The 26,802-nt window shown below is 36.6% G+C and overlaps 2 protein-coding genes across 2 annotated transcripts; both read right to left on the reverse strand.

The window, feature by feature from the left end:
* Positions 1–236: 236 nt before the first annotated feature.
* LOC131161816 (glycine-rich protein 2-like) lies at positions 237–26,560 on the reverse strand. The gene is made up of 3 exons (XM_058117801.1): positions 25,502–26,560; positions 6,631–6,820; positions 237–717 (listed from the first exon to the last, which is right to left on the reverse strand). The coding sequence occupies exon 1, from the start codon at positions 26,343–26,345 to the stop codon at positions 25,713–25,715; it is 633 nt and encodes a 210-aa protein (XP_057973784.1). The 5' UTR covers positions 26,346–26,560; the 3' UTR covers positions 237–717; positions 6,631–6,820; positions 25,502–25,712.
* On the reverse strand, positions 11,505–19,975 carry LOC131162614 (UPF0329 protein ECU05_1680/ECU11_0050-like). Its single transcript, XM_058119223.1, has 4 exons — positions 19,938–19,975; positions 12,361–12,430; positions 12,114–12,199; positions 11,505–11,853 (listed from the first exon to the last, which is right to left on the reverse strand). The coding sequence occupies exons 1-4, from the start codon at positions 19,973–19,975 to the stop codon at positions 11,505–11,507; spliced, it is 543 nt and encodes a 180-aa protein (XP_057975206.1).
* Positions 26,561–26,802: the final 242 nt, after the last annotated feature.

A 26,802-nucleotide genomic window follows, 5' to 3' on the forward strand; every position in this document is an offset into this window, starting at 1 on the left:
AGTCTATATCTCCTTAGGGATGTTGATCCTTAATGAAGTGCAGCATATTGGCCATTAAGGAGTTAAGAACTTTAAAAGTTTGTCTTTAAAAAAATTCAAAACATCCTCGATTTCAAAAAGAAAAAGTGCATGTCCTCTAGTTTGTTTCTCTCATTCTCAAGAAAAGAAGAAATAGTAAACAATTTTTTTGCAAGGTAATGAATAAATAAACAAATAGGCAAATACTTTAAAACCTATGCATCCAACAGCGAATTATTTCATCATTAAAGACTAAGAGACATTTAACATTCCATAAATAATAAGACACGTATAAGATTAGGGCATAAGGATTGCAGGCCTACACTCGCACCATCCCCTTGTTGCATGAAGATTGCCTTGCCACATTTCTTCAAAATAAATGGAAAACCTTCATCCATGGTCCAACCACGCACTCGTCAACATGCTTGGCAAACTTCCCGAACATAACTCAAATGTTGTGTTCTCTCAAAGGCAACCCAAAAAAGAGATGGGTGAATAGGGTTAATAATTACAAATTCAAATTTAAAGCCCAAAACTGAAGTCACGCAAGCAAATAATAAATATACAAAGATAAATGAGATAGGGAGAATAATTGCCCAAACTCATATCGTGGTTCGGCTTCTCAATATTACACACACTCTCTTGAGGTGCCAATTGCCTTAAGATTCCACTAGTTCAACCTTCTTCACAATCCCCTTCCTTCACTTGATGGCAAGGATACAAAATACATTTTGTTTTTTTTTTTTTTTTTTTTTTTTTAAGAAAATGTAAAACTTCATAAGCATGTACACAAATGAAAACACAAAAATATAACTCAAATGAATTTCAAAAAGATGGCACAAAAGTTTGAAAAGTTCTCTCAATAGTGAGCCAGTTTGAGAACAAAGAGATTGTAAGAGAGAAAAGAGTGTTTAAGCCTTTTGAATTTCAATATGATTAGCTTAAAGCATTGTTAGTTGGGCTTTAGAGAGCATAAATGGTCAAAAACAACAATTTTTGCCTCTCAGAGTCTATCTTCAGTGAGTCTAGTTTACCTACCCCGAGGTTGGTTGACCTGACACTAGCCATTAAAGTTTTGAAAAACAAACAAACAAACGTTGGTCCTTGAAAAGCATGGTTGGTCAACGTATCCCTTGGACCGGTGAATCAACTTATAAAATGTGGACAACTGCCTAGCCATACTGCTAAGGTTGATTAACCAACCTAGAAGCCTAGTTGTTTGTCCTATGCAACAAGCCCAAAACAGTCTACACTTTTGTGTTCTTTTCTTGATTTTATAACTTTTGTGCCATGTTCAAGTTATTCTCTAAGAGAATTATACAAATTACAACCCATAAATTAAGACTTCAAACTCTTTATTTTTCCAACTTGAATTCTTTTAAACTTGCTAAGGACAACTCAAACTAAAAGTAATTAATTTTTCAATGTTATCATCAATATTAGGACTTGAAACCTTGGGGCTAAAATATTGTACATTGGGGAAAAGTAAGCTGGAGTTTTGAGTACCAGGATAAAAAGGATCAAAGTGTTGTAGCTCAACATTACACATTGGGTAGAATAGGACATTATAGTCAAACTTGTCACTGGAGCAATTAGGTTAAAGAGTAATATATTCTAAGAAATATCACACAAGACCATAATTATCAAAACACTAGATACTGGGACAAGTTGAATCAAGGTTCTGATTATTGAGTTGGTTGGAATTGGGACTTCAATGGCAAAGTCAAGAGCACTAAGATAAAAGTTTTTGCATTAACGCCTTATAGTTTGCATTCATCATGATCCCTTTGAAAGAGAATGAATATACAAAAGAAGTAAAAGATAAAAAATTAAAAAAAAAAAAGAGAAAGTGAGGGAAGCCTATCAAGTACAAAGTCTAAAACAAGGTGCTTGAGGATTAATTAAGAAAACACCAATTCAATTTCAGTCATCCCATTAAGTCATCCTTCTCTCCTCCTGAGCAAACAGTCTCATAATCCATAGTTTATTGCATCCTTAAGTATTGACATGTATGAATTACACTAGGCAAACATTCAACTAGTATCTTAAAGCTTAAAATACAAACCCAATGCGAGTGGGGAGAAAGCTCTTGACATTCTCCTCCACAAAAGACAACACAACTTCAAAGATTAGAAGCCACTACATCCTTTTGGCTTAACCTTGGCCATCACTCTTTTAAGTATGCATACTTAGGAAATGCCCAACTTCCAGACATTACATTCTTAAGGTCTCTTGAGGTGAGGTGATCCTTGCATACCTAATTAGACTATTATAAGAGGGTGTAGAGGGATTCAATAATAAAAATGCAAGGGTAATAAAAAGAATTTTAAGATTATTAATATGATTTGGTAATACATGGTTAAATAAGTATCATTCATAGAATGAGAGAATAGGAATGCTATTACCTTCCACTAGTTGGCAAAGTGCAGCCTAATCCAAATTGGGTTGGATAATAAGTCGGTCTTATCTATTTTTTATACAAAAACAAAAGAAATTATAAATGCAATGTCCCAACACTCCACCCATAACTCCTCTTGCTCCCTTTTAAGTCTCAGATCTACACTCTAATGGTTCCTCCCTCCTCCCATGACACTTTCGTATGAGCTTGTAATCTGGAGCTCGGGATTTCTATGTTGAGATCCCTTTGCTGTGTGGCAAATCTAGGTCAAAAGGTTCTCACATGGTAAGATCTTATAACGAGAGAGAGAGAGAGAGAGAGAGAGAGAGAGAACCAAAATAAGAAAGGGGAGGTAGGGCTAGAAATAAACCAAACCACTCTTAAGTGACTAGAGAGCTTGATAGCTTATTCCTTAAATAAGCAATCAATTCCCCAGTCCTAATTTGAGGCTCATTTTAAAATGTTGAACCTGAGTAGGAACAAGTTCAACTCATTTTGACTCGTGAACAACTTGATTACAATATTGGTTAGACTCATTTAATAGGCTCAAAATAGGATTGTCTAATAGGATTGAATTATGTTTGATAGATTGTAGTAGGCATACTTCACCTAAAAGTAGAAGATGTCTAGAATCCTAAATTCAATGATAGGATCAAAACTCAAGGTCAACCTCAGGATATATTAGTAAAGTCTCCTTTCACCTTTTGCCTAATAAAATCTTAAGAGCCTACTTCTCATAATAAGAGGTTCCAAAAGAACTCGTTCATAAGCAACTAAGTATCTCTGCTAAGTTGGAATTTGTTCAACTTAATTCATTTATATACATGAACAAAGTATATTCAAGTTCAAATTGAAGTTAACTTGAGTTCAAGGTTGGTTGAAATTTACTAAACAAGTTTGTATAATAAAACTCAACTCCTCCCACTCCTATAAATGAGCATTGTAATGTGTAACAATATCTTTTAATTTTTGTTAATTAAACTTTTAAAAGAGAGTGAATCGTTTTTTTTTAAATTGAAAATTTTGAATGCAATAGCTAAAAAACAAATTAATATTTTTAATTTACCATTCAAGTTGCTATACTTGTAGACTTTCTAAATTAGTTTTATGCATTATATTTTAGTGATTAATATGAAGTATGTATAATTTATTTTCTTTTTGGATATATATATGTATCATATATTTATATATAATTATAATAATATGTATACATCATGCTAACATCACAATTTTACTAACCAGCCTAGTGACTATACTAGATCTACCACCAGTCCAATATTTATAACCATTGTTTAAATGCTTGAAAGTACCACAAATTTAGTGAGCCATATATACAAATGGCATAATCAATATTTCAATATTGCCATGAAGTGTCTAAACAAGCTTTCAAAAACTATTTAACTTTATCATTATCACATATTTTCTGTTGAAATTATGATTATGAAAACATACATCTATGTAGTACTTGAGGCACCAGAAATCAAAATACACATGTTCATTTATTCACTAGCTTTTAATTTTAAAAAGCTTCAAATCTATACTAAGAGTGAGAGAGCAAGCTCCCTAAATATCTAGCTCACAACTTTGTCACAGGCGATCAACCTAGAGTCAAACTAGGAACAACAAATCAAAATCCAAAGACAAACCATCACTTTCTCAAAAATCGTAGAAGGATATCATTTTTCAGCATCGCACATTTATTTTAAATTTTTTTTTAGCCAACTATGTGCATACTTTCCATTGAGCACCAATATTTACTGCAAAAAAGTGCAAATACACACCAATATGTCTTCCAATTTTGAATCTTGGGTCACCTTTTACGACCTTGACCCTGACCCTAACCCCAAACCTTGAAGAGAAAATTACAATTTACAAAAAAATTAAATAAATAAAACAAGAAGTGAAAATATTGTGCCTAGTATTCATTAATTTGATAGATTACTTCAATAATTTGTTTTTTACAATTTGTGGAAAACTAATGTGTGAAAATTTAAAAAAAAAAAAAAGAGAGAATTTGCTGAGCAAAACATATAAAAGAAATGAACCAAACATTTAACCCCAAATAAATAAATAAAGCTTGCAATATTAAAGAAATATTCCATGACGTAAGAAACACATTTCCCCGTGCAAAAAAAAAAAAAAACAAATGTCAATTATTAGGGTTGTTCATGGTTTGGGTATCCGAACAGAACCTATGTTTACCAAACCGAACTGATCCCATTGGTTCAAAAAGTTTCTGACTAGAAACCGAACCTCTGTTTACTTAACCGAAACTCCCATTGGTTCAAAGATTTTCTAAACCGAAACCAAACCGAATACTTCGGTTAACCGACGGTTTGATACGGATATCCAATCCGAACCAACTTGTCATAAAAATTTTATAAATATTTTGAAATGCAAACCTAGTAGAGTACCTATAAGGAGGAGATAGTTATAATTTCTGGCATGAAAAAGGCATATGAGTAGGCCTAAAATAACTTGGAATGTCGTAAGGAAGGATTTAATAGCCCTTAATCTAATAGAGGGAAATGCTTTGGATCAGGTGAATTCGCAGAGAAGGATTCATGCCACCCAGTGAGACTTGAGGCTTATTGTTGTTGTTTGTTGTTGTATTTTAAATAGCAAAAAACTTTACAAATGGGGATAAATTCAAATTAAATAGACAAAGACCGACTCTAATATGAAGGCCCTATCAAGCTAGCACAATGATCTCTTGTAAGTATACTTGTAGATTCGACAAGGCAGTAGACCTAGTAAGGCGGTGGCAAGTCCGCAACGGACGTAGGCAGATCTAGCAAGGCGACAAGGCAACGGCAACAGATGTGGGCAAATTCGACTAGGCAACAAGGCGAAGAGCAAAAGGTGGGACTGGGGACTCACAAGTCAACAACTACATCGACTAGTGTGACGGCTGAAGGGGGGAGTGGAGATTGGAAGCTGTATACATTTCGATTTGAATAGATTTGCTAATGGTCAATGCTAGCCAGCTTCCTAGCTTAGTGTAGGTGTCGTCACTATTGCTCGGTGTGGGTCGTGTGGCTAGAGACTAAGAGACTGGAGAGAGTGGAGACTAGAGAGTGGAGTGGAGAAGAGACTAAGCGATGAAAGTTTGGAGAGTGGAGATGAGTCTACCTCTGATAGTCCACTAGTCCTAATTAAATTTTTAATTTTAAAATATTATATAATCATATTAATATAGTTAAATATTTATATTATAATATTATAAATATATAATTATATATATTATATATAATTATTAATACTGATTTGGTTCAGGTAACTATCGGTTTGGGACCAACACAAGCTGAAACTAAACCGATATCTGAAAATTTAAAAATAAATTGAAACCCAAACAAATAAATCAGTTAACCGAAATTTCAATTCGGTTAAATGCAGTTCGGATTTTCGGATCAGATCAGTTTTCAGATATTTTTTAACAGCCTTGGAAATGTGTTGCAAATAAACTCTACTCAAGAGGAAGGAGCCTTGTGAGTCATTAAAATTTGGAGAATCTTGGCCAGGTACAACGAAGGATGAGGATGAGCACTAATCCTGTTTAATTTACAAGTGTGGAGCTGAGATTGAGAAGTAGAGGAGAAAACCTGCAAGAGAATCTGAGTCCCTAACATGGTGAAGTAAAAGAAACTAGTATCTCTTCAAAGCAGTAGAACGTCTTAAAACCATGATCACTGTTTTAAATAGTGGTAGCTTATCATAAGGTACCCAATCAAACCAGTTAAACAAAAAGGAAAATGAATGCCCAATCTACATATCAAGAACCAACATTACTTCAAGGCACTCAATTCGTGATTTTAAAATACTGATGTTAGTAGTGTAGCGTAATGGTACACAGTAAAACCAGTTAAAAACAAAAACAAAAAATATCAATCCACCTCTAGAGAACTTAATTTTTTTGCCAAGTCAGTATATAAATTGCGTTTCACATGGGAAGTAATAATTTGCTTCCATTGTGAAAGTAAAATCAAAAAGCAAATAACTTCCTAGGATCAAAATATTCCAGCCTAGCTACTATGAACTGCAAATGCAAAGATGCAGCACATAATAAAATAAAAGCAGACACATGTACAAAAACAATAAATAAATAAATAATTGAAAAGAAGATTTAACAATACACTGGTACTTCTAAATAGCCATTATAAACAATAAAACTCATCAAAGAGAATCATAGGCACTTGAAGTAAAACAGGACTCACCTTAGTATGGTGTTTGGTGACTTTGGTCCAACTACATCCTCATAACGAACAGCTTATCAAACTTTATCAGGTAGCTGTATCTCCATCACTTCTCTAAACTCTTGTTGGAATGCTCATAGCTGCAAAACTTCTCGGCTGAGTGCAAACTACTATACATCTTGTAGGTACAGTACCCACCTTTGTGCAGATACTGTCAATAAAATCCAGGCATTAGCGTATGTTTTAAAAATGATGCTTGCCTCAGCAACCTCAAGGCATGGAAATAAATATTTCAAAGCATGGATGGATACCAATAGAGCTGTATTTCTTGATTCTGTTTCTCCAACAACACTGACCACAATTTTGTTTGAATTCCCTAGTCAATCTATGCTACAAAAAATACAAAGGGATACTTATATTCACACATTACCCAAAAGGTGCATTCCACAGAGGCGTCATCCTCTGCCAACAAATCTAAACCACCCCCCTCCCAACCCTGGTTTTCTCTTTCGCACTCTGTCCAGGCTCCCAGCCCACACTCTCTCCCCCAAACATGATAATAGGAGAAACATAAGTGATGCAGGCAGGACTTATTGCATAAATAATAGGTTTATTGATCCCCATTGTGCTTGTTTTAGTGATCCAACAAAATTGACATGCTAGGTGATGTGCTGAGGCAAAAGGGACTATAGAGAAATTTTACTAGCAGGGGAAGAGAAAAACAAAGTGAGGATAAAAAAAATAATATTGGTTGAGAAAAAAATGCAACGATTTTTTTTTAAAAAGAAATTCTCTCTCTTGATGTACCATAACTAAAGAGAAATATTACATAAAAACAGCAGGAAGTAGAAAAAAAAAAAAAATTTCCTTCCGCAGGGGAGTCTACTCACACTCCTTTAAACAATTGGTCACCTTTATAGAACTCTTTGGTAAGCTATGATAAATGGGTCCTTTTATAAGGAAGCAAAGAATTAAATTCCAAACCTACTTCATCCACTCCAACAATACAACAGCCACACTTCCATGAACCAAAACCATAATATAGGAGGATGAACCCTCCAGAAAGCAAAAGCATAAGGTCTGTTCTACATCCAACCTTCATTTCTTGGTTAAAAGTAAGAACAATACAATGGACAGCCACCTTCTCTGCATGAACCAAAACCGTAATTTAGGAGGATGAGCCTCCTAGAAAGCAAAAACATATGTTAGCGCCCTGATCAGGCCAACATACAACCTTCATTTCTTGGTTAATAGTAAGATTGGTTGGTGTGGGATTTTTCTTGTTTATGTACGCAACAATGTAAATTTTCATACAACATTTGCTCACAAAGGCACTGGCTTAAACAGAAAAAGGTAGGGAAGGCTAATTGGGTTATTGGTTCTCTCTTGTGAGGAAGAAGAGATGCGAAAAAAAAAATCAAATACTACTGCATGTGTGCATCAAATGTAGGTTGCAAGAGTCAACATCAAGCTTTTTTATGAGAATCAGACTCCTAATATCCCATTTCTGAAGCTAATGAACATTTGAAAACAATTAACAATGTTCCTTGTTTATAACAACTAAATATTCTATTGGAACTGCAACTCCTTGTTTAGAATTGCTACAAATTCTATTGGATCTAGGCCAGCAAAGTGGACTGGGTTGGATAATCCGTGACAGACTAGGCAGATTATCATCTGAGCAAATTATAATCCAAATCTGACTCAATTTGGTGGTTTCAGATAGTCTGTGATGGTTGGCGGATAATTCGTCATTCCTAGAATAATTTTTTACCGATTTGGTTAATAATAATTGAAGTTGTATTTGAATTTATAATTTGATAAATTGTAAAACATTAACAAAATAAAAAACATAAATATTCTTAAAACTATAATCATAAATATAAATTCATCTAACTTTAAATTTTATATATATATATATATAACTATTCTTAAAATGCAAGTCTCAAAAATTCAAAAAAATTCAAAAATCAAAATGTAATTTTCTGTATAAATTTAAATATAAAAAACAAAGCTATTTTAAAAACTAATTCTTAAACCAATTGACTAGTGGGTGTTTCTTAATAACTTCAAACCATAAGTCTCTATAACCAATTGCAGTGTTTTGATTCATCAAATTAAAATCCACTATAAACCTAGCAATGCAGATCGAATCAAATTGGATCAGATCAGATCGAATAACCCATGGTGGATTAGGCAGATAATCAAATGGCCAAATTGCAATTTATATCTATCTCGTTTATCAGGCAGATCAATACTAGTCAATTTAAGCAGATTGGACTCAGCTTGAATTTACAGATTTTTATCCATTTTTCCAAGTGTAATTGGAACAACAATATGTGTGCTTTGACTAATCAAAGTTTATTACCAAAAGTGCAAATTTAGATACAGAAACCAATCACCTGATGCTAAAATAGAACTAAAAGCACCATCAAATTTCTATATTCTTGCTCCAACCCTGTTCCATGCCACCAGTTATAAGCCCACTAAAATAGTAAAATATAATCAGCACTGTCTTTGACTGGGAAATTCTGCAGAACCTATTGCACGTACGTTTAAGATGCAATCGATACAATACAATGACAAAATTTTATGAGAGAGAGATATATGGGCAAACATTTAACGCAGCATGCATCTGAATCCAGGTGAAGATCTAGCTTTACAGCTGAAATAGATAAGTTACACCCTCATTCATAAAAATTTTCAGCTGCATATGATGGATTACCTTATATAAAGTTTTGGGTTTATAAATGTAAAAGTCCAACTATTCCTAGATCAAATCCATTTAAATCACCCACCCCAACTCTGTCAACAGACAACTTTGTTGGAACTAGGTTTCCTGCACTCTAACTGTGAACTGTCAACACATGCAAGTTCAGAGATCCAACGCTTGACATGTGACGAGAGAAATATTTGTGAGAATAAGGTTCCTATCCCTTTAAATTCAATGAAGTCGCCACTAACTTGCTGAATAATTGGGTAAAATGGAAGGCCTAATCAAAATGATAGGTCTCTCCCTCTATTTATAATATAAGTCAAAAATCCATGCCAATGACCATAATGCCCTCACTAATTCTCACTAATTAAAATAACACTAACCCACTATTAAATAATAATGCTAATGGCTAAGCACTCCCCCTCAAACTCGAGCATATGTCATATGCTCCTAGCTTGTTACAAATGAATTTAACACGAGCACCCCCCCCCCCCCAACTTTAGTAAATAAATCAACAAGCTACAGATTAGACTTCACAAGAGTGGTGGTAATGAGCTTTTGTACAAGTTTCTCCCAAACAAAGTGGCAATCAACTTTGATGTGTTTTGTCCGCTCATTGAATACTGCGTTGGTGGCACTATGAACGACAACTTGATTATCACACATCAGTTCCATAGATTGAGAATGCGGAAAACCCAATTCTTCCACCATGTTTTTTCGCCAAACAAGTTGACATGTAGTGTGAGCCATGACCCTATACTCTGACAACACTTGATCTAACCACCACAGTTTGTTTCTTACTCCTCTAAGAAACCAAACAAAGATACAGTACCCAATTGTGGATCTTTTATCGGATGGTGATCCGGCCCAATTGCATCATACATACCAAAATATGAGTGTGACCTCAATCCTAATATAAGAACCTCTCCTAAGGGCACCTTTGAGATATCTCAAGATGTGAATTACTGCATCCCAGTGACTTGTTCTTAGAGAATCAAGAAACTAGCTCACAACACTAGCTGTGAAAGAAGAAATATCCAGCCGAATGGTCGTGAGATAATTAAGCTTTCCAACAAGTCTTCGGTATCATCCTAGGTTGCACAACAAATCACCTATATTTGGCACTAGCATACTATTAGGATCCATAGGTGTATCAATGGGTTTGGATCTCAACAATCTAGTCTCATCTAAAAGATCAAGAACATACTTCCATTATAACAAGACGATCTTTGTACAAGATCTCGATACTTCTATACCCAATAAGTACTTTAATGGTCGCAAATCCTTTGTCTGAAACTTAGCATGCAGGAAATGCTTTAGGCTCTAGATAGCTTAATCATCATCATTAGCAATCACAATATCATCCATATACACAATACGCAAAATCCTTTCGGATGTAGTATAATAATAAAAAATAGAATGATCTAGTGCACACAGTCGAAGGTCAAACTCAAGTACTAGAGCATAAAATCGACCAAACTATGCCCTAGGAGGCTATATTAAACCATATAATGACTTCTTGAGCTCACACAATAAGCCAAACTTCCCTGAGCAACAAACCCAGGCGGTTGCTCCATATAGACCTCCTCCTAAATATCACCATGTAGGAAAGCAATCTTCTTGTCTAACTGGTGGAGAGGCCAATGATAGGCAGCGGCTAAGGAGATGAAAAAACATACTAAGGCAAGTTTGGCGAGAGGGGAGAATGTGTTTGAATAGTTCAAGTGATGTATGACAAGTAAGACATTAGCAAGATCCTTGTAGGAAAACAATTAAGAAGAGCGGGTTAAGGAATTGAGGGGTTAAGTTAGTAGATTATTATGTGTTTTTAGTATTAATTAGTATAGGATTATGTGTATTTGGGGGTTGTCTGTGATACTTGAGTAAAGTAGCGATATGCTTGTAATATAATGTAGTTTTAGGGCTTTATGTGTAATTTATGTAAAGAGGCTTTCTTATAAACAGTGTGTGAAAGCCATGATGTAGGCACTTGTTGATGAGTTTGAATTGAATTGAACATGAGTTTTCCCCCTAATATCTCCTCTCTCCTCCCTTCCCCTTGTTTCCTCTCTTCTAATTTCACCATGGCTGCAGAACCTTGACGTTGCCCCTGCATCATTTGGTACTAGAGTCCAACCACGATATATTTCTTCCATTTCAATTCCCCCATCTTTTCCTTTCAATCATCTTCTTTCCCCTTTCCTTTTCTTCTTCCTCCCCCCCCCCCCCCCAAAAATTCTGCAACTTCTATCTCCCTCTGCTGCAACTTCTTCTTCCCTTCTCCTCTTCTGTTCTGTAACTTCTCCCTCCCCCCCAGTTGCTGCTTCTTTTCCTCCTCTTCTTCTTCTTTCCTTCTCTCCTTTTTTCTGTAACTTCTGCTTCCTCTCTGCTGTTGCTTCTTCTTTCTTCTCTTCTTGTTCTCTGGTTTTCTATTCTGATATCCTCCTCTGTCCCTAATCCTTTGCCGCCCAGCAGCCTTCTGCCCCCTTGCTTCTTCTCTGTTTCTCTTCTCCTCTTCTTCTTCTTCTCTTTAATTCTCTCCCACAACTCTCTCTCATTTTTGAATTCTGTGGCTGCCTCTTGGCAGTTTCTAGCAGTTTCTGTCCAACAACTCTTTCAACCTCCTCAACTCTCTTTCTCATTTCTGAATTATGTGGCTGTCTCTTGGCGATTTCTGTCCAGCAACTCATCCAATCTCCCATCTTCTTCTTTTTTTCTCCTTCAGTTTCTTAACTCTCTCTCTCTCCATTTCTGAATTTCAGTTTAAAAAAAAAATAAAAACAAAAACTGAAAAACAGTTCTGCAGTCTCTGAACTTCTCAGAAAATTCCAGTTGTGTCTCCATTTCTTCAAACACCACTTTCCAGCCGGCATCCTGCAACACCACCCACACCATCAAAAACAAAACAATCCGATGTTGCTTCCTGATAATTTCATCGCCTTCTGATCACCAGAACAGGCTCACACGCCGGCCTAACATACTCCAGCCATCGACCCTTAAGAATCCCTAGTGTCATGTGTTTTGTCATCACTCACCCCATGTGTCGGCGAAGCGCGTGAGAAAAGCTCCCACAGTCTTGCAATTTCCTGTCTCATGAGAAATTGCCTGCAACCACAGTATTTTGAGTTTCTCCACAATAATTTGATCTGCAGCTTGATATTTTGATTGCAGACACAATATATCGTAAGCAAGCACAATAATTTGGCATGAAACCCTAGAAATTGTCACTGCCAGCATCAAAAATCAGGTTTTGTTGCTGTAATTTGTGTTTTCTTCATGAATTTGTTTCATTTCAGCAGGACAATCAATATCAAGGTGAATTATAGATAGTTTTTTTGAGAAATTGGAGTAAGACGTGGGAAATTGTGTTAAAGAGTTGAGATATATAGCTGCAGCAAGTATAAGCATAGATTTTCAGCAACATGGAGACAAATTATAGGAAAAGGGAATGCCATTTGCCAAACTTTGGGCACAATTTCAAGCTTTTCAACACCTTTCTCAAATGTGGAGAAAAGGTTTGCAAAATCATCATTGATGGGAGATGTCCAATGAATGTGGTTTCCTTAAATGGAGTCATTCGAATGCAACTTTATCCAGAATTTCATCCAACACCTTATGACATGTCTTGGAATGATAACACTACCTTACATGTTTATTTGGTTCCTATCCAAATCGGTGCTTACTTTGATAATGTTTGGTGTGATATCATACCTATGAATATTGGCCATGTACTCCTTGGTTGGATGATTTGGGTGTGACTCGAGGGCTTGAGAACACATATGTCTTCCATGGTAATGGGAAGAAAATCGTGTTGAAGTCTGCTCTACCAATTAACCAAGACAAAGAATCTGATATTATTGATCATGTTAAAGTTACCCAACTTAAAGACACTACAACTAAGGCAATGAATGTGTTTGAAGACATCCAAAGTCTTTCAAACATTCTTATTGTAGAGTATGTCACCCTGATGAGTTCATTGATGCTAATTCTCAAGTCAAGTCTATGGTGCTGCCAATGGAGCATGGTTTCTTGTCTTATCCAATCACTGGCTTTCAAAGAATCCAAGTTTGCTTCTCCCTTTTAATCCTCCAACATTTCAAAATTCGAGGAGAATTTTTCCTAAATGATGCAGGGGCAGCATCAAGGTTTAACAGCCATGGAAAAATTAGAAGAGAGGAAGGAAGGGGAAGGGAGGAGAGAGGAGATACCAGGGGGGAAACTCACATTAAGTTCAATTCAAACTCATCAACAACTACCTACATCATGAATTTCACACACTATTTATAAGAAAGCCACTTTACATAAATTACACATAAACCCCTAAAACTACATTACGTACAAAGATGCCTCTACTTTACACAAATATCACAAACAACCCCCAAATACACATAATCCTATATTAATTAATAGTAAAAACACATAATAAACTACAAACTTAACCCCACAATTCCTTAACCCACTCTTCTTAATTATTTTCCTACAAGGATCTTCCAAATGTCTTACTTCTTGTCATACATCACTAAGCCATACACCTTAGTATATCCCTTAGCAACAAGGCGGGCCTTCAATTGAGCAATGGAATCATTTGGATTGACCTTCACAGTGTACACCCAACAACAACCAACCATAGACTTATCACGAGGAAGAGGCACCAACCCCCAAGTATCATTATCCTATAGAGCATGCATCTCTTCTATCATTGCATTCCTCCACCTAGATTGGAATAAGGCTTTATAAATAGACTTTGGAAGAGCAACTGAAGACAAAGTACTAACAAAACAATAGTATGAGGATGACAAGAAATCATAAAAAATATTAGGAATTCGATGTTGGTAACAAGTGCATTAATCTTTTTTAACAACAATAGGAGGATCAACCACTTGGGGAAAAGATCATTTGACGAGGGAATTCGAGGCATAGAAGTGGAAGCTAGAGGAGACTCTCCTCCTTTGAGTCGTCATGTGTACACTTGAAAATTGGGACAACCCAAGTGATGAGAAGGGCTCAAACTGGATGAAGATGTAGGAAGACTGAACGAAGAAAATAGATTAGGATCAAAAGGGCTTGGCAAAGGAAGGGACTCATCAATATCAACAGAACTCAAGGAATCAAAATAGCAAAGTGTAGACCCAAAAAAGGTGATATCAACAGAGACAAATAATCGATGTAAAGTGGGGCTATGATATTGATATCCTATTTGAGACAAGAATAACCCTAAAAAATACATTTGATAGCACAAGGATCCAATTTATCCCTTCTTGGATTTAATTGATGAACAATGGACACAACCAAATATATGAGGAGGAAGGGAGAACAAAGGAGTCTTAGGGAAGATGCTTGAATATGGGATTTTACCACCAAGGACAGAAGATGGCATTTTATAGATGATAGAGCAAGTGGTGAGCATAACATCACTCCAAAAAAACTTTGGGGACATTCATTTGATACTATTGAGGTTCTTATTAAATGAATAAACTAACACAAAGATAGGTTGCTCCCTCTATTTATAATGCATATCAAATACATTCTAATGACCATAATACCCTTACTAATTCTCATTAATTAACAAAACACTAACACACTTAATAATACTAAAAGATTAAAATAACCACTAATAGATACAATAGGGTTTAAGTGACTACAAGAATATCTTTGTTTTTACTCTTCGTAACTCCATTTTTTTGTGGAGTGTGGGCACAAGATGACCGATGGAACATGCCAAAGTTGGTCATATAAGTAGTGAATTTAATATTGGAGTACTCCCTAACATTATCACTACAAAGTATCTGGACTAGCATATCAAACCAAGTTCTTTATTTTGAGAATAGAAAGCACAAAATATATTAAACAACTCATAACAATCTTTCATTAAATACAACCAATTCATTTTGGAAAAGTCATCAAAAAATGTAACAAAGTATTGAAACCCCAATTTTAACATGACATGACTAGGACCCCAAACATCATGATGGACTAAAATAAAGGAGCTAACAGCTCTTTTATTGACTTGGCAGGCAAAGGGAACACAATGATGCTTTCCTAATTGACAAGACTCACAGTCAAGGTTAGGCAGTAGACACAAAACTCAAAGTAGGAACTAGCTGTTATATTTAACTTACATGTGGTTAAATCACCGAATTATAAGTATTTATGAAATCCTAAGTTAAACTATGTCACCTAATTAGTAAATTTTGATGCATGAAATTAGGCCACATGCAGTTGTCAAGAAGGTACTAATGCCCCCATCACTTCCGTTCACAAATAGTACCATGAAGCATGTATGATCACTAATGGAATCAACGGTCATCATTTTTTATCTTACCTTTTCCTTATTTGTTGACTTTCCTCAAGGCCTTCCCATTATCTCACCTCAAAACCCTAAGGCAGTGTTTGGGAGCATGTATTTCGGACCTAAGACATGGATTTGAGTGGATTTGAATAAATTTCAACACAATTTCACACTACATTTTATTCAAATCCAATACAACTCCAAATCCAAGGCTTCTCCAAACATAGGATAATAGAGCACAAACACACTCATAGGGATCTGTTGTTGGATTCATTTAGATTATTTTCATTAATACACAAATCACTTCAACAAGAAAGTTATTTGAAAAAAAATAAAATAAACAAAGATCAAAATACAATCCTAGGCAAGAGGCATAATGAATCTTTAATTACTTACCTTTCTTTTTAGCATTGAATCCTCTCAAAAACCTCCAAGCAATTTGGTTAGGCAATCCACAAGAAACCCTAGCAAAGAACCAGGGTGCTCATTTTGGGAATATGCTGTCAGATTGATTTGGCATCGTTTGTTAAAAAGGATCATATTCAATAGGACAAGTGAAAGGATCAAGAAACTAAATGAAAATACAAACTCTATTCTATGTAGTAGTGCAATCAAATATTCACAATCCAACCTGTTAGAAGAGAATATGTTATTTCACCAATTAGGTTGTTTGATGGAAATGTTTTTTGGTCTTAAGAGTTCTTATTATTAATAATATATAAGGCAGACCTGGAGCTGTACTTAAGGCTCCATGAAAACTGCAGCCTCTTCTTATTTTTCTTTCTTCTTCTTTTCTTCTCTTCTTCTCAGCTCTATCTCTAGTTTTACAACATGGCATCAGAGCATTAGTCTACTCTAAGTCAGATTCATCAGAGCTGTTTCTTTGGAGACTGTTTTTCATTTTCTTTTTCCTTATTTTTGCCTAATTAATTCTCAAATCCGATTTTCTGTTTGGCTTTAAGAGTCATTTAAGGACCCTTTTCCATCGTGGTTTGGCCGTGCAGCATCCTTGGTAGGATGCTTAGTGTTTGTGGCGGTTTGCTAATGTGAAGCAGTCATGCTCTGTTTCAGGTATACTGCTTGTGCTGTTCATCTGTTCTAGCTGGTGTTGGCATGGTGAAGCTGTTTTAATTCTACATGTTGTAATTGCTTGCTTGCTTGCACTCTTATATCATTTTCCGGAGGTTTCTATTGGTGCTCAATGACTGCATTAGCTTCTTGTTGCTGCCAGAAATAATCCCTGCAGCTACTGTGCCGCTATGTTGTTTATTAAATGCCTGTGACGCTTCTTGTGAGCTGCCTTCCACTGTGTAGTTATGTAATTCCTTGTAGGATTTTAACTTCAGTTTTGTGGTAAGAGCTACCTCTTGAACTGCTGCTTTGGGCTCTGTGTGCTGCCTGATTCTCCATAGTTGTTGTGTTATTCATTCCCAATACTAGTGTGCACTAGTCGTAGCGTATAGGGGGTGGTTTTGATGGCGGCCTCTACATAGAAAATTTCAGCTGATACCGTTAACGTACAGATCATAGCCATCAAATTGATTGAATCCTCTAACTACCTGTTGTGGCCTCAGCCAGTACGTGTGTGTACATTAATGAGAGAGGGAAGTACAAGTGTTTGTTGCATTCTCCTCCTCCAAACCCCAAGGATTATGACGATAGACTGTGTGGAAGTGGAATAGCATGGAGCCACGAATTGCTGCAAACGTGATGTTTCATAAAATAGCCAAGGTCCTATGGGATGATCTTTGTGAAAGCTTCTCTCAAGATAAAAATCGAACTTGTGTTTCTTACCTATATGAGAAGTTTTTCAAATATGACCAAGAAATTAGGTCCATTTGTGAGTATGATAGCACTTTGAAGGGTACGTGGAAGGAATACAACATTTATCAAACAGTTAGTTTGGGCATTGGGATGATTAAGAGGCAAACTTTGGGCTGCCAAGCTTCTAAGTTGAGTTCAAAAATTCAACACATTCTTGCGAATGAAACCATATCATTCATGAATGAAGCATAAGCTAGACCGACAAATCACCAAAGATAGCTCTCAGTGAACCATGTTTAGCACCACCTCCAATCGTGGTCAGTGTTGGAGAATGAGGGCAGGGTTTGGAAAGCAGAGGTAGTGTATCAAGACAAGAAACCCATCGTGTCAATTCCAACACTTGCACAGATGGTGGCAAGCAAAACCACATAGTTGATCGCTGTAGGATCTCCATAGGAAAAACACTTGGGTTAATCAGCCTTTTGCTAAGGGTGATTCCACTGTTGAAAGTTCAAATGCACCTATCCACTCCATTTGGGACTTAGAGTACTCATCTACTTTGTCCTGAGAGGAGTATAACAATCTTATCCGCATGGTTGAACAACGCCAAACTCATTCTTCAACATCCTATGCTATTGTGGCCCATTCAGGTAGAACAGGGCTCCTTGCCTCCTCATCCTCTTCACCCTAGGTTATTGATTCTTGTGCCTCCTCCCTTATGGCAAGTAATCCTAATTTATTATAGTCCTTGAAACCCAATGCTTTACACTTTAATGTTAATCTTACGGATGGCTTGATTACACCAGTTTCAGGTTGTGGCAATATTCTCTTGCTTCCTTTCATGCCTATCTCCTACGTTATACGTGCCTAAATTTCCCTCAAACCTATTATCAATTAGTCAATTAACAAAATGTCATAGTTGTTCAGTGACTTTCTGTCCTTCTCATTGTGTCATTCAGAATCTCCAAGAGGATTGGTAGAGGGCCTGAGAAGGATGGCCTGTACTGTTTCGACGATGGTGGTGATCTAATCAGCTCTTCTCAAACCACTTCAATTTCTACTCATGGTGTTTTCTTGATCATTGGCATGCCTGATTGGGTCATCCATTCCCTTCAAAAATTACAAGAATGCTTCCCATGTTCAAGTCTGTTTCTCGTTTTTAGTGTACTGCATATCAGTTGGGAAAGGATGTTAGGGACATCTTTTCCTTCTAGAATCAATTCGTGTAGTAAATCATTGTTTTCTATTATTCATTCAAATATTTGGGGTTTGTGTACAGTCAAGAATTTGAATGGTCATCAATATTTTGTATCCTTTGTGGACGATTTTTTGCATATGACCTGAATGTTTTTGTTAAAAGATAGGTACGAATTTTTTGAAATAAATAAAAACTCAATTCTACAAAGAAATAAAAACTCAGTTTGGCATTGGTATTCAATTTTTCTTATCTGATAATGCACTTGAATTTGTTCAAAATGAGCTTCATTCTTTTATCTTGGCCAAAGAGATTATTCATCAAACATCATGCATACATACCCCTCAACAAAATGGAGTAGCTGAAAGAAAAAATAGGCATTTACTTGACATAGCATGGTCTCTCCTCCTTCATATGCATATACCTAAAACTTTCTAGACAGATCTTCTTCTTACAGCATGTTTTCTGCTCAATAGTATGCCCTCTAGTGTTCTAGGGGACAAATTCCTTCTCCATCATGTATCCAAAAGCATCCATGTTCTCTATCATGCCTCATGTATTTGGTTGCACATGCTTTGTTCATGTTCCACATACTAGACAGTACAAGTTTTCTCCTCGTGTTGTTAGATGTGTTTTAGACAAGTGTTCGAGAACTCAGAAAGGTTATAGATGTTATGTTCCCCACTCACAAGAAATATGTTAGTGAAGTTGTCACCTTTTTTGAAGGTACACCTTATTTCTCTAGTGCAAGATACTCCTTGGAGGAATCCATTTTGAGACCATCAACAGTTTTTTATTCTCCCCCCCCCCCCCCCTTTTCTCCCTCCCATGTGTTGATCCCCTGGTTCCTTCCATTATCCTTTTTTTTTAAATCTCTGCTCCTCTTCCAAATCCATCAAATCCAAACCCAAAGAAACAATTAAGGGTTTATAAAATTATAAGCGACGGAAAGCAAGCACAAACATCATTACCACCATGCAACCATGATGTAGGACAAAAAGCAAGATCTTGGGAAGAACCATGTTGGAGAATAATTAAGAATAATTGGATTAAGGGATTGTTGGGTTTAGTAGTTTATTATGTATTTAGTTTAATTAGTATAATATTATGTGTATTTTGGGGAATTGTTTGTAAATTTTGTGTAAAGTAGGGGGATGTTTGTAATTCATGTAGTTTTAGGGGTATGTGTGTAATTTTATGTGTTTAGGCTTTCTTATGAATACTGTATGAAAGCAATGTTGTAAGTTAATTGTTGATGAATTTGAATTGTTGATTGAACATGAGTTCCCCCTTGGTACCTCCCCTCTCCTCCCTTCCCCTCCCTTCCTCTCTTCTATTCCTTTTAATCTCTCTCATGGCAGAACCTTGATGCTGCCCCTGCATCAACCACCTCTTCTGCCATTCATTGTTCCAATTTCTGGTTCTAGAGATCCATCCCATTGTGACTTGGATTTGCTCATTGCTCACCAAAAAGATACTTGAACATTAACTTCGTGGCCCTAAGTTATTTCAATTCTTCACCTTACTAGCCCTATGTATTTTTTTCCTCGTCTATTTTCTCTATTTCTATCACTTACTCAAATGTTGAAGCGCTAGCTAATCCTAGGTGGAAGCATGCAATGGATGTAGAAAGGGATGCCTTGATGACTTAAGGCACATGATACTTGGTGGATCTTCCTCTTGGTAAGGCGGTGGTTAGATGTCATTGGGTCTACACTATTAAATATCTTCCTAATGCCTCTATTGAATGGCTTAAGGCCCGATTGGTTGCCAAGGGGCACACCCAAACATATGGTATTGATTATTTTGAGGAATTCTCCCCTATTGCTCAACTAAATTCTATTTGTGTGTTGCTCGTTGGTAGTTAATTTTGATTGGCCCTTATACCATTTGAATGTAAATAATGCCTTTTTATGGAGATTTGCAAGAAGTGTATACATGGAGTAAATTCTAGGTATGTTGCTCAGGAGGAGGATGCTAAAGTATCTACATTGCATAAGGCCATCTATGGTCTTAAGCAGTCTCCCCATGCCTCGTCTGACAAATATAGGGCAGCAGTCTCTACATTTGGCTTTATCCAATTCCATTCTCATCATTTGGTCTTTGTCCATGAAAAGGAGAGAGGTGTGATACTTCTAGTAGTTTATGTTGATGATATCATCACCACTGGTAGTGACCAAAGCGGGATTGCAGATGTTAAATAGTGGCTTCAAGCTAAATTTCAAATCAAGGATTTCGATACTCCGCGTTAGTTTCTTGGTATTGAAATTGTACAGTGTTGGAAAGGTTTGAGTCTATCTCAATGAAAATATACCTTGGACTTGCTAAGTAAGACTAGTTTGTTGCAACATAGACCAGTTGATGCTCCTATGAATCCTAACATGAAGTCGTCCAGGGATATTAGACCAGACTTGAAAACTAACATCGAAATAGGTAGTTGGTTGACAAGTTGATCTACTTGATTGTCACTAAACCTGAGGTATCTTTTGTAATGGAGGTGGTAAATTAGTTTATGGAAAATCCCAAACGACCACACTAGGATGCTATTTGTAGAATTTTGTGGCATCTGAAAGACTTTCCCAGTGAAGGTTTGCTATATAAATGTAACTAAAACAATGAGATCATGTGATACTCTAATGGCTCTGCTGATGATCGAAGGTCTATTATTGGATACTTGACATTCATGGGAGGTAATCTTGTTACCTGGAGTAGCAAGAAACAAACTAATGTAGCAAGATCTAGTGTTGAAGCAGAATACCAACTTGTGACTCATACTTTGGGTGAGCTTATCTGTCTAGAGTCTCTTATGACAGAAACAAAATGCTATGTGTTGAAGGATGTAAGGACTGCTTTTGTGAAACATGTGGATCAGTTGGGCGATACTTTTACAAAGCATTTATTTAAGTCTACCTTGTCTAATTGTTGCAAAAAGCTGGGGTGGGGTGATATTTATACACTTCCAGCTTGAGGGGGAGTGTTAGAAGAGAGTATGTTATTTCAACAATTAGAAATTTAGAATGGAGAGGCATAAATAATTTAAATAACAAAAACATTTTTGGAACTAAGTATAAATGTGGAAGAATGATATAATTTAAGTTTTCCTCAGCATTTATTTAGATTGACTAAGACATTTATCTTTGCATATTCTTCTTCACTATAATATTCAAACATTTTGTTTTAATACAGAACTTAATTCAAGTAGCGGCAAGGCACAGACAATAGATGTGTAAGAAAAAATTAATGCCTTGAATACAAAAAAGAACATAAAAATTTAGTAATCACAACCAGCATGCACATGATTACAACAACCATGCAACCACCACATAACTACAACAACCCAAAGTGGTCAAATTGAGATTCAAATCATGAGTATAAATCCCAAGTTTGGAAATTCAGAATCATATCAAATTGTAATATTCAGTACAAATTTCCAAAATTGATCCAAATGACATGCATATATGTACAATAAACAAAATGTTGAAAATAAAATTATTTTAATAAATATGAACTTATTATATAAAAGCTTAAAAGTAAAAAGGGACTATGATATAATAAAAATATGGAAAATAATCAAGAGAAATTACTAAAACAATTGAATATTGGTATTTAAAAATCATTTTTGTGCATATGATTCTTTTTCTAGGAACTAAAAAGCAAGAAAAAGTAATCAACATAAATAAGAATGATAAAATTCTTCTTATCAAAACACTAATAAAAACTAAGTTTTGAAGTCAAGAACTCTCCCAAACTTCAAAATCTCCCTAGCAAATCAGCACTATGGCAGAACAACTCTTACTTCTCAATGGCAGAACAATGTTCTGCTCCCAGGGTGGAGAGATGAAGCCCAAAATTCACGAATGTTTAAAATTCTTAAAGAGAAGGCCAAATGTTGAAGCTTTTTCTATAAATAATTATAGATACGGAGGGAATTCCCTTGTGGGGTTGGGGGGGGGGGTGCATTAAAAGGGCTTCCTTTTCAGGATCTCAAACCACTTTAGACCAGGACTACTAGTTTTGGGGCTGAATCAATCCAAATCATGAATTGTACATTTGTAAAAACTATGCAACCATACAACCACCAAAATGGCACCTAAAAAAGGTGATTTATGACTGACACCTAAAGCAATGGAGACAAATAGGGGGGAAATTTGCTACAAAACATGCATTTGATGAAAATTTTCCGAAAAAACATGAGTTTTGAATCCATGCTACAAGCTTCCCCTTCAGGTATCATAAACATGTAAACCATGTATTGCAAAGATAGAAATAAGGGTCAAAAATATGACGAAGAACAGAACATAAAGGCCAAAATATCCCATGCACTTCGGATTGCTTGCATCAAGATTGATGCTTGGAAACATGTATGGCTGTACAGATGACTTAATTGGCAAAAAGATGGAACTATTTGAGAGCAAGCTCATTGAATTATATTAAATCCTACTCCTAGCACTTTATCCATAACTTCAATGCCCCAATATCTTTCTGTGACAAAAGAGGGGAGAGAGAGAGAGAGAGAGAGAGAGAGAGCCAAAAACTTCAATATACCTTAATTAATGAACATCTCTTTTATACATAAATGTGCATCAATAAACCTAAATGTGCTTTAAATTATAAAGTAAAAATTATTTTAATTGGACTTCTTGCATTACCCTTCTAAAAACTTGAAATATCTTTGAAGATAATGAGATACTGACTAATTCATCAGATTCAAGAAATATAATGTAGTTAAGCATTGTTGGGCTTTTTGTGGAGCCTAGTTGTGTTTTAATTTGGATGACGACCCGATCTCTATTTAATTAGAGATTTCTATCCTAACGGCCCAAGCCGCAGTGCTCATGGACTAAGCGGCACAAGCCGTACTCGTGGGGGTTGCCCCCGGGAAAATTTTGGAGCCCATTCGGAACGGAACCCTAGGCGCAACATATAAAAAGAATTGCTTTCGGGTGATTAGGGTGTGTGTGGTTGTACCTGCGAGAGAGCGAGAGGGAGAGCATTGTATCGCCGCACTCTCTGTGTTTTCTTCCTGATAATATTAAAATCCCTGCAACTCCGTGGACGTAGGCGAAATTGCCGAACCACGTAAATATTATCTTGTGCGTGTGATTGATTTTTCTTTGGCGTTATTTTTTTTTTTTCTATTTTGTTTCTCACAGGTTTCGGGAATTTGTTCTTTATTCTCAACAAGCATACCCCCATACAACACAACTTTAAATTTTAAAACAAAGACATGAGCAAAAAGAGAAAAACAGATGAAGCTTTCCCCCAAAAAAAAGGGAAAAAAACTGCCTGTGACCCCCCCTGTTACAGTACCACACTGCTGCAAGCAGCCATCACCGCCATTCAGCCAGATCTCCCCTCAGATCTGAAAAGAGAGAGAGAGAGATGGAAAATAGCATAGAGGCAATAGAGAATGCCTGAGAGAGTTAAAAGGAGAGAGAAATGAGAGTGTAGAGCTTGCTCTGCATGGTAAGGGTAGAGGAGAGATTGAGAGAGGGAAAGCGCAAGCTCTGCACACAAGGGACAAAGGGGGCACTCTAAAGACCAAAAAACAAATTCAAAGATGATTTAATTTACAAATTTAAAAGGTAAAAGGGTCATTAAATATTTGCAAAATACAGCAACTGTTAATACAAAATTGGTGCTTTTAACATATAAAGTGCAGTGAAGGTCATACAGGTATGGTTCCATTTTCCAAAACAACCTAATAAATCATGATAAAATGAATGATAATTCGGAAGAAAAAATGTAAGATCTATGGCAACCAGCATCATTATTTGTTTGATAACTTCTCCAGTATAAATATCACATTCACAATATATTTATTATACTATACAGCAAACTCTGCAGTCAGCACAAGTCAGCTTCCTATTTATTGGTGCGTGGCGTAGAACTATGCAAGTCAATAGCCATCTGATGCTGAAACATTGTGATAAAATATTCAATGTTTGGCATTTCAGTTGTCTCATATTAGTAATTAACAGACTTGGTTTTATCAATTTAAAAAATAAACAAAGGGCTTGTAGAAGATAGAATATTAAACAACAGAAGGGGGCTATTAATTCAGTATGTCATGAGGGGTTGGTCATTGTCTAAAAGGGAGAAAATTTGCAATCTTCCGTTCTCTTCCTCCCCCCCCCCCCCGGCGGCCAAAAAAAAAAAAAAACCATCCAACACCATCATCGTCATATGTTACTAAACAAGATAAGGTAACATAAAACTCAAGCGCCACCATATATGTACGGCTCGGTTCTCATTATTTCATAAAAGAAGAATCAATGCTATACCATATGAAGAAACACAACAAACTGCAAATTGCACCTATAAATAGGTCTGTGTAATTGTGCATTTCTGTGTGGCCACTAGCATGGCTTGCATTTAATTGACAGTGACAAAATACAGATAACCTACCATTTTTCAAATTTTTCTCCACCTCCTATGCGATTTCAATTCAATGATATGCTTTCCAGAATCACCAAATAAAAAAGAAAAAGGACGTCCACAAGAATATTTCATTTTTTCCTAGATAAGGATGAAGGGAAAAATATTCTAGCCATACAAAATATATATATATATATATATATAGAAAATCCGTGACATCCATCCCCACACAGTGTTTAAAAGATAGAACTATCCCAATCACACCCATAGAGATCACAAGAATAAGCATTACTATTGGCACTCAACTTCAGTTTTACAAGGCCTCAAGTTTATGAAACAATAACGATGGCAGTTCAATGTAGATTACAAAGTGAGAACCGAACCCAATGTAAATATCATTAATGTACGTAATAAAAGAACTGACGAACTCCAGCCTCTAGAAATCAACAGATATGCTTTTCATTAATTTCATATTGAACAAGTTATGGTAATTAATGGACTAAAAACAATCATTAAGAAAGGAAAAACTATATCACATGCAAACAATTACCCATATTATCAAATCCCGCGTGTCAAATATACCCAAAACAGGGGAGACAAAAAACCCAACGAGGAGAAACAACTGCTGGCGGTGGCCCTTCTAATTCATCTTCCTTGCACACTTCACACCCAAATCAATCACCAAGAACCGATGAGTGAGAAACCACAAAAACAAACAATAAACCTAATTGGAAACACCCATTAAAGAAAGATACACTTTCTCAATTCTCGTCAATAGGACAATCCCTCGCAAAATGCCCTTCCTCTCCACAATTGTAACACGCCCCACCACCACCGCTCGAATATCCACCACCGTATCTCGGCCTCCCACCACCACTACCCTGATAACAATCCCTTGCCAGATGACCAAGTCGTCCACAATTGTAACAAGCACCACCACCACCACCAGAACCACCGTAGCCGCCGCCGCCGCCGCCATAGCTGCCGCGCCCTCCGCCATAACCGCCGCGGTCGACAGCATCATAGCCCCCGCCGCCGCCTCTCCGCCCAGCCCTCCCACGTTGCCCATAACCGCCATCGTACATAATATAGCTACCGCCTCTGCCCGGATCACCCCTTGCACCGTAACCCCCTCTCCGACCTCCGTCGCCCCCGGGCCGGTGAGATCTGCCAAGACCCACTACATCTACGGCTTTTGTGCGGCCATCTTCGCCACAATCGACAGTGAATTCCACCTTTCCGCCGTCGTAGAGGGTCCGAAACCCGTCGGACAGAATCGAGGTTTGGTGAACGAAAAGATCGTCGCCGCCGTAGTCCGGAGCTATGAAACCGAAGCCCTTCTGCCCGCTGAACCATCTCACGGTCCCCGTGGCTCTCACGGGTACGTCAGCCATTGATGACCACACACGCTTCGGCTACTCACCTGGGGAAAGTTCTGGAAGTTCCTACTTCAGTTACAATCTCCGAAAAGAGACGTCCATGTAGCGCAGGTCCGTTTACGGCGTCGATGTGTCAAACTGCTGTGCGCCTTTTAAATCGGAGCGGTGGAGTTGGTGGGACCAGGTCTCCTCCACCATCATAGGTTCCATACTCGCTGGCTGTTCGCCTACGCTCAAGATTTCAAGCATCTTTCTTTGCGTTTTATCCATTCGCCAAACGAATTAATAATTATTAGTTTGGTATATAAATTAATTGTTTTTTAGAGAGAAAATATAAAAATAAATTTAAGAATAAAGCTAACAATCATTTTTGCACATTTATAATTTTCTCATCCAACATTTAATAACAAAAAAATAATTAAATTTGACCGTAATTATTATTTTTTATTTCTTCTTATGAATTTATAAAATT

The sequence above is a fragment of the Malania oleifera genome, chromosome 8, assembly GCF_029873635.1.
Source record: "Malania oleifera isolate guangnan ecotype guangnan chromosome 8, ASM2987363v1, whole genome shotgun sequence".
Taxonomy (NCBI): domain Eukaryota; kingdom Viridiplantae; phylum Streptophyta; class Magnoliopsida; order Santalales; family Ximeniaceae; genus Malania; species Malania oleifera.